This window comes from Gastrolobium bilobum, unplaced genomic scaffold (assembly GCF_033153095.1).
Source record: "Gastrolobium bilobum isolate Gb01-03AN ecotype WA unplaced genomic scaffold, APGP_CSIRO_Gbil_v1 utg24468, whole genome shotgun sequence".
NCBI classification, from domain to species: domain Eukaryota; kingdom Viridiplantae; phylum Streptophyta; class Magnoliopsida; order Fabales; family Fabaceae; genus Gastrolobium; species Gastrolobium bilobum.
The window spans coordinates 173,357-182,853 of NW_026898146.1; the positions used below are offsets into that span (position 1 = coordinate 173,357).

At 32.4% G+C, this 9,497-nt stretch overlaps 1 protein-coding gene across 1 annotated transcript; it reads right to left on the reverse strand.

Moving 5' to 3' along the window:
• Nucleotides 1-6,979: 6,979 nt before the first annotated feature.
• On the reverse strand, nucleotides 6,980-8,624 carry LOC133313216 (uncharacterized). Its single transcript, XM_061514551.1, has one exon. The coding sequence runs from the start codon at nucleotides 8,126-8,128 to the stop codon at nucleotides 7,229-7,231; it is 900 nt and encodes a 299-aa protein (XP_061370535.1). The 5' UTR covers nucleotides 8,129-8,624; the 3' UTR covers nucleotides 6,980-7,228.
• Between the last annotated feature and the right edge of the window lie 873 nt (nucleotides 8,625-9,497).

The window sequence follows — 9,497 nt, forward strand, 5'->3', positions numbered from 1 at the left end:
AGAGAATAGAGAGAAAGTTAATGGGACCGTAACTTTTCTGTGAGTGTAGCAGAAAAAATTCTGCAGTGAAATCAGAAACATTAAACCCATAAAGTAAACACAGTGTACAAAATAAAGATGCAGAACAACAATAGTTAAAGATAGTGTTAATCTCGGCATGTAGTCACTATTTTCTTAAAATATGTTGCCTTAACTATCTCCCAAAATAATGGCAGCACTTCTATTCTACAGCTCCCCAGGCCTACTAAAATGTCTAAGAAATCACAGTGATGGATATCGTTATGCAAGAAAACAATCACCACGAACTACCAAAATATTTTTGGTGCTTCCATTGTACCAAGTATTCGGTATATCATTTATTAAATATGATAAAAAATAATTAAATGATATATATATATATATATCATATTATTTGAAAGGAAATCCAAAATTGGAATAATTCCAACCCCAAAACTATAATCAATATGAACACATTTAATTATATTAAAAAAATTAATATAATTAAAAAATTGACAGCCAATTCCCCCAACCTACCCTATTTTGGAAGCCTTAGTATTTGGCTAATTTTCCTTAGGCTGAAAGGACAAAAGTAGTATAGTAGGAAGCTGCCAGCTTAAAAAAAATAGGTGTATAAAAAAAAGGTAACAGGTGCGAAGTTAGAGCACGTAAAATACAGAAGTTTCACAATAAAAAATAAAAAGGGATAAAGAACCCCCATGCAGCAAGAAAGAAAATAAGAGGGTGTGAAAAGGAAAAATAAAAAGAATGAAGGTAAAAGAATACAAGTGTAGAAATAGAAAAAGAAAAGTTGTTATTAGAAAGAAAAAGCGCATAAAAAGAACGTGTGTATAAAAAGTTTGAGGCTGGACATGATGGGAAGAAAGTGAGTTAGTAAAAAAAAAAGGAGAAGCAAACCTCTTCTTGTAACTAATAAAATAAGTCTATTGAGGATTAAACAAACACTTAAGGTCATCATTAATTAGCCAAGAGTCCAGAAAAATAAAAGACCAAACTCAGCCTCATTACAAGCTTAAAAGACCCTTTGATGGAAATGGCAGACTAGACATCAAGTGTCTGGGTTGAAATTAGGAAAGGCACAATAATGTAGAGTTGATGATGAGTGATTCACCTAAAAAGAGAGAAAGAAAAATAAGTGAAAGAGAACCAATGTGGAATTTAGTGACTAGGCATAAGTTGATATGAGTTATGTGAGTGACTAATTGATATGAAATGTAATATTGTTTGCTATTTTCTTAATTGATAACTTAGCATGAATTCAATCACTGTCTGGTATTGATATTTAAAGACAGTATAGCTAATGGATGTTAATAGCTGAAATGTGACATGATAATTGGAAGATTAAACTGTCAAGTAACTATTGAATTTGATTTGATGAGCTGAAATGTTTAAAAAGGAAAATAGCTGACGATTGATAGATAACTTAGTGTTTGCTTGAGGACAAGCAAATGTTAAGTTTGGGGTATTTAGCTGTAATTTCTCTCAACTTTGCAAGGTGTTTTCTAATGGAAATGGGTTGTTAAGCTCTCAAAGTGCAGGTTAAATGAGCCCACAATGGCAAGTGGTCCACTAAAAAACATGAAGCGGATTTTACTCATTTTTTGCTATCTTTTTAATGCATAAAAGGGTCACGTGGGTAGATACTTTTGAAGTGAATCTGAGTCATGGGATGAGTCACCAAATGGACAGACAAAAAACAATTTAGGAGTTGTATTGGTTTTTAGTTAAATAGGAGTCTTAGATACAGAGAGCAACACTTAGCACTGTCTTTGTTAGAATTTAGTTTTTCAATTCTAAAAGTTCATTTTTAGTTCTTAAACTTTAGTTTAGCTTCTTTAACTCTATAAGGGCATGCACAGTTCTTCTCTCGAAGGGATTCAAGATTGAGCCGTGTTCAACTTTCAAGCTCTGTATTCGTGATTAGTTTTCAATTTCACTTTGAAGAAGACTGGTTTGTAATTCTTGACTTTTACATTTCAGCTTGGTAAGAAAGTACAATATTTCTTGTTGCATTGAGATTCTTTATTTCATTTACTTATAATATGGCTTGCTAATTTTCTTTTTCTAGAATTCAAGATGATTGGATAATCCTTCTTTTTATTGAACACTATTATGCTCTTTTATTGCATTTGATTAGCAATTCTTTTAGTTTCAAGAAACCTTGGGAAAGGATCTTGGACCTTCATTTGCATGAGTTCTGATTGGGAAATTAAGTTTATGTTTTTGTTAATTAAACCTTTTGAGGTCAGGGATAACCTGAGGAGGAAATTGAATTTGTCTAAGGGGACGTTTGGTTGAGGAGAATTTTTTTAAATACTAGGGAAATGTAATTACTAGGAAAATGGTTGGAAAGTGAGTTTAATAGGAAAATGTAAAAAAAATTGTTTGGTTGACTGAAATATTACCAGGGAAATTTATTTAAATTTGCACAATCTATGTTCGGGAGAAACTTCGCACCTGTTTTTTCACTTCCCCAGATATCTCAAAATACCACATCTCAAGTGGTATTCTGTAACAGTAAATTTCATCCAAAAATCAACACAAAACTCATTTCCCCATCTATCCTATTTGCCTCGTATTTTTTTCAAAAACCTGAACCAAACGTGGTATTTTCCAATACCCACTTACACTTTTCCATCAATCTCAAAATAAATCTTCTACCAAGCACTACCTAAAGATCTAATTGAAACACCTTGGGAAAGGATTTGGTTATACTTTAACACTAGAATTGGGAAATTCCAGGAAAGGGGCTTTAGTAGTTCAATTCTGTGATAAAAGTGCTATAGCAATGGGAATAAGCAGGGGAGGAAGGTTATACTCATAACCTATTTTCGTTTACAACCATATCTTAACCGTCGATTTCGGTCAATCAATGGTTATTATTTATTGCGAATTAATAATTAATGGGAAAAGTGTGTGTCATTTTAAAGGATGTAAAGTTGTGTCATTTTAAGAAAGAGAAAGAGATAGATAAAGGAGGAGAGAGAGTTAACAAAAAAATAAAGGTGTGGGTCCCACCTCTTTTTGAGAGTGAAAGGATATAAATTATGTCATTTAAAAAGATAAACACTTTTTCCATAATTAATCAATGAGTTTGATTTGCGAAAATAATAATCGTTGATTGACGAAAATCAATGGTTAAGATATGGTTCTAAAATGTTGTAAACGAAAATAGGTTGTAACTCTAATCAGGGATGCAAATTTCTTTAGAAAAATCCATGATTTAAAAATTTTAAAGTTTTATAATTGTTGTTCTTTGTTGAATAAATAATTCAATTACCTTTAGTAAAAACAAATCAATTATAATTTTAAATTCATTTAGACTTTACTTGAGTTTTAACGCTTGATTACTCTGTTGTTCAAGAATTAAGGATTAGAGTAGAAAAAAAAAATTAAAATCAACCATTTCTTAAGAATGATCTTGATCTTTGGATTCACATACAAACAATAAGATCCATGTGAAAAGAAAAGAGATAAAAATAAAACATGGTTTCATATATTTTTTATGGCTTTAATATTTCTACAGTGAATGTAGATAAGTTGTTTACATTAGCTCCCAAAACGACGTCGTTTTAGAGTGAAAAATTAAAAAAATTAATAAAAATAACTATTATAACCCTGAAATAAATTATAATTACAAAAATACCTTGATTTCTGCCTTAAAACGACGTCTTTTTGAGCTCAATGTAGATAAATTATCTACATTAAATGTAGAAAAAGCGAATCCATTTTTTATATGGATATAGAAAATAAATTTATCTCTTACGATATTGTACCGATGGAATCTATAAGCCCACTATGTACCCTTTGAGAATAATGTTGATGTATGGATAGTACCACCAGCCAAGGTAAAGACTTGACTAGAAGGTATTGTTCCAAGTGTTTAACAAGCTAATAACAATGGTAGATAATGAGTAAGAATAAGACTTAATACAAATGGGCATAATAACAATACATAAGATGATCTTCTATTCGTGTAGAAGGTGGTATTTATAGTGGTTCTGTGTGTTGTTCCATTAGGGTTTTTGGTATGGAGGTCAACCCTCCTTGGGTTTAACAAGGTTACACTGCATCACTGGTGCTGCAGTGATACAGTGTCTGCTCTTGGCGGTGTCAGCAGGCGACAGTCAGGCAATTACCTCTAATGGTGTTTGGGCGGTTTGTAGGTCGTTGGGGGTTCCTAGGTGAGACATTTTGGTGTCTCACCTGGGAACGCGTGCCGCCTTGGGGCATGCATTAACCGCGGGTTGGTAGGGCTGACGTGTGCGCATGCAAAGGTCTTGGGCTCAAGCTCATTGAAGCTTGGTGGGATTGGGCCATCCAAGTTAAAGAGTTATTGGGCTTCTTGTGGGGTTAAGCCATCCGAAACAGATATAATAAATAATAAATCATTATTTTTTTTTAAACAAACAACTCCTGAATATACCGATGCAGATTTAAGAGGTACACAGTCAAAGAAAGTGTTAAGCTTCAAGTTTCGAAAGGGAACCCGAATCAGAGGAATTAACTGCGACGCAAGACGGGCTTAAATGGTGCGGACCCCACCCCCAGTAACCAGCATCATCATTCACCAAGTACAGACACTTTTCAACGCTATGCAATCTCTGTATCTTCCCTCTTGTATTGCGTGTCCTCTTCACTACCATGAAAATAAACTTTTCAAGTAACATTGACTTCGCCATTCTAGACACCAACCTTCATTTTGTTCCTCACCAAATCAGTTTATGAGAGTCATTATTTGATTATTTATTATTATTAATGTAATTATGTCTTTATCTTGATATAGTGGATTTATTATTATTATTATTATTTTTATTGTTGATTTACAAAGTATAATCTAGTATTTACCAAAAACAAAAAAGAGATCCTAATATTCAATTATTCATAGTTTTCTTTTTATGGACGCTATTATAACTTGGGTTCAAAATAAGTTTTATACGAGATATTATACTTATTTTTAAAATATCATAGTATATAAACATTTATAATTTAAATTAGGAGAATATATTTCTCATATTACATTAGATAATTTTGTCTCGTATAACATACTAAAAAAGTGAATGAGACTCACTAAGAAAAAAATAAATCAATTGTTTCATGCAATATGAGAAACATATTTTCCTTTATCTTGCAAATAGTAGATGTATTATTAAATATAAGATTTATTATAAACTCAAGTTCATTGTTATTAAGGATTTGAGTTCATAATAAAAATTATACATAGCAATATGTTTATCACTCAAATTTATAACATCTAAATACTTATAATTTTAAATTATATTTTAAATAATAAATATATTGCCATATGTAGAATAGCAACGCTTTCATTATGTTTTAGCTACAACATTTTTGGAAAATTTTGTAATTAAATTATAAAAAATAATACGTACATTATACTTTTATTATAAAACAACGCAATAACTTAAATTTTGTCTTATGTTAATGATAATAACAAAAATATTTATTAAATTAACCATAACTAGTATCTAAAAATTAAAAGAAAGATCTACTTCATATTAGGTTTAGAAGATTTTATCTAATATTTACCGAAACGACATTATTTTTTTAGGGCAGAAATCATAGTGTGTTTATAAGTCTAATTTATTTTGGGATTATAATAATTTTTATCATTCTAATTTTTTAATTTTTATCACCAAAACAACATTATTTCGATGAATATCAGACAATTTTTTAAATTAATATTAAATACTTTATTCCCTTGATATTTTACAAGAAAATGAGACAATTATTTTATGGTTATGATCCAAATCTCAATTAAAAAAACATAACAACTCTATGGGAACCTTTGATATAGGAAAAAAAAAATTACTAAGAAAATAATTTTGTCGGAATGTGATGAGAAATATTTTTTTTCGGATAAGTTATAAAAATGTATTTGGTTGACAAAAAATTGTCTTAAAAATATTTGATTAAGTTTACTAAGTTGATGTTTGGTTGATTATGAAATAGTAATAGAAATGTAGGATTATTTTACAAACATAACCCCTCTTTTACTTTTTCATTCAAAATTAGCACACAAAAAATAGGATTAATTTGGTCAATATTATTTTGGTTACTTTTTACTTTCCCATGCAAAAAATTATACCACCGAATCTATGAATTTTCTAACGAGATAACCGTATAAGAGTTTACACATAGCAACAAAAATCAGGCAAACTTTTTACCGAAGAAAAATTTGCATTTATTGATATCAAACATGACATTCTAAATTTCTAATTCTCCTTATCAAGCTTTTCAAGAAATTCCAATATAATTGTGTAACAAACGCCCCCACAGGTTTAGCCGTTTTCAGTTATCAGGAAAAGTATCAACTCTTAGCACTAACGTTTTCTTAATTGGCTATTGACTGAAACAAAGAACACCAAACTGGAAATCAACCATGGAGTCAGAAAGTGTAGCGCAACTAGTCATACTTCTCTTGTTCCTCAAAGAATCTAAAAAACTGTACATTGTAAAATTAATTGTTATCTTTAGAATTCATTACAAAAATAATATTTAAATTAATCATTAAATCAATTTATATGCTATGAACAAATAATTCATCAAATGAATTAAAACTACAAACTTGGTTCATTTTTTTCATGCTTTTACCAAACAGATAAAAAATTTGATATAAAGACATGAAAATTATCAATACCATATAAAACGGTCGGGTAACATGTCAATCTCAAATACATTATACAAATTCATTTAAAAAAATAAGATAGTATAGTTAATATCAATTAGTGTTATTACCAATATCGTTACTAGTTTGTTTCATCATTAAATTGATTATGTTGATCTAGCGGTTATATTTATTTTCACCATTATATTATTATGATTTAATATATTTAATGTTTTCACAATAAATATGAAAAATCATAATTATATAAAGAGTGAAAATAAATATAAAGTATTAATATAAAGAAAAGAAATAAAATTTTTAGAAAATTATACCAGAACCATGGATAACATAATCAATTTATCGATAAAACAAATTAATAATGACATTAAAAATAACACTAATCAATACAAACAATCTCCTATCTCAAATATATATTTACTCTTCCTTGTTATAAACTGTGTAGACTGTACATAGAGAAATTCAAAGAAAGGAATTTACTTGTGTGGAAAAAAGTATTAAAAATATGCACAAAAACATAAATGAACAAAAAGTAATCACCGCATATGATGTCAACGGTCAACAAAATCAACGGTTGTGGTTGACTCTTCCGAAATCTGCAAGTTTCCTGGACCGGTTGGCGCAAAAGGAAGCCGCAGTGGATATATGGTGAGCCCCACCCACACCCAATTCCTGCACCACCCCCTTTTGGCTCCAGTGACGGTTAGGACTCGCCCTAACCAACGGGCTCAAACAAAGCGCCATGCTCGTTACGCTCTTTCCGGCGAAACCTAGCCGCGAACGCCGTGCCGACGGAGCCGCCACATCCGGCGTCTGATGCCGCTGCCGTGGAGATTCCGACGAGCATCCCGATGAAGATCTACTGTGTCCGTCGACCTCGTCGCTGAAATTCTCCGTTATCGTCACCGGTGTTTCCCGATCCGATTCCCTGCACCGCCTCCTATCGATAGCGCAATTCGCGTCGTGGTTTTGCCGGCGAGCGGAGAGGATCGTCGAGAACCACGACGGATTAGACGCCGTGGAAGAAGGCTCGCACGATTCGCGAGATGAGATTTCCGTCTTGTTCGATCTGGACGGAAACAGGTTCGATAGGATCCAGAATTTTCCGACCTTCCTCTTCGACGAAGACGCCGTCCTTCCGTCGCACGCGGCGGAGGATACGGCGGAGCCAACCTGCGGCGTGCTGTAGAAGAGCCGCTCCCGGCGACGATCGCAGTCCGATTTCCGGCGAGAAACGTACGGCGAGACCGAACGGGGGAAGTTGAGCGGCGGAGGTTTGGTCTCAGGCTTTCTGAGACGGTGATTATCGTCGGAAACAGCGCGTGGGACGAAACGGGCTGAATGGGCCTGGGGTTGGGCTTGGGCTTGGGCCTGGGCTTCGACGAGGACTTGGAGGCGTTCACGGAGGCAAGAGGCGCAGACGCCGACGGTGCTGCTGAGGTCCGGTGAGTGTTTCTTACACCTCATTTTATATATACCTCTTTGATAGTTTTACACGATCGATCCCTTTTTATGCTTTTTTATAAACGACACCGTTTTCTTTGGAATTGTGCAATCGCTGGTGTTCTTGTTGGTGGCGTTTTTTCCTTTGTTGTGTGACTGTGAGTTGAAAGGGATCTGACGTTGAATCCAAAGGGGAAGCTTTGTCTTCTTCTTGCTGCGATAAACAAAAGAAAGAAAGAAAGAGAGAAAAGGTTGCTGAGTGTGAGTTTCAATTGAGAGAAGAATAAAGGATGGAAATAGAAGAGAGAGAGTTTATAAGACTTTAGAGAGGGAAAGAGACAGGAAGGGTCAAAGTTACTTAATTGGCTTAAGGAAAAGGTTGGAGAAAACCAGCTTTGTTAACAAGTTGGATTAGGAAAGCGTTTTGCTGGATAACAAGTTAACAACATATCTTTGAGGTGGATTTTATTATAATCCAGTCATTTATAATAATTAGTTAATTAATCAAAACAGCATACGAAAAAAAAAAAAAAAGGGATTTATTAATCTCATGTGACATAAGAGAAGCTCTCTTATGTCATAGAGATAGTTATGAGTGGGATCCACTCACTTAAAGAAAAAAAAAAAAGCAACACGGAAGTCGATGTATGTGTAGGAGAGAAAAATACTCTCCTACAACATAAGATAATATTTTCCCAAAAAGAAAAATAAAGAAAAAACCGTACCAGCTATATTTATTACTAAACGATAAATTGATTAACGGAAAAATAATAATTACTTAAATAAAATTTAAAATTTTGAAAAAGTAGTAATTAGTGGGGTGTTGACTTTTGATTAGATTTTTAAGATAAGATAATTATAATGATTAATTGATGATATGATATGTTTTGTCTCTCCGATCTTCTTGCCTTTTCGGCGTATTGTTATCGGTTCATTGAATGTTTGTGGTTTAGTTTTTTACTATTGTCTTTTAAAAATAAAAAATTGGATTACCAAGTCTTTTCTGTGATGACGTGTACCTTTTCTACAGTAGATTAAATTACGGTTACCGAGAGAGAACGTGTGGTGTGGGAGTTTCTTCCGGCTCGGTTTGGCATTCGTGGGACGTTTTATTTTAAAAAGGAGAATAAAGATAAAAAAAAAAGAATTTTTTTTGGCTTTGTTTAATTTCTCTTATTCTTTTTTACAAAAAAAAAAAGTTAAACACAAATTAAATTTTTTTTATTATCTGTTTTTTTATTAATTATAAGTTGAAACTTGCATTATAAATTTATCAACCTAATTAGTTGTTTTCTATGAACCAAAATAAATATTGCAATTTCCATTTAAAAATGTTTGAATCTGAATCTTTCTTTTCATTTATGTGATGATAAAGTATATTGTACAAAAAAAA

Bases quoted from the DNA above. Each gene is read 5' to 3' on its own strand.
- LOC133313216 (XM_061514551.1), bottom strand. From the start codon at position 8,128: ATGAGGTGTAAGAAACACTCACCGGACCTCAGCAGCACCGTCGGCGTC.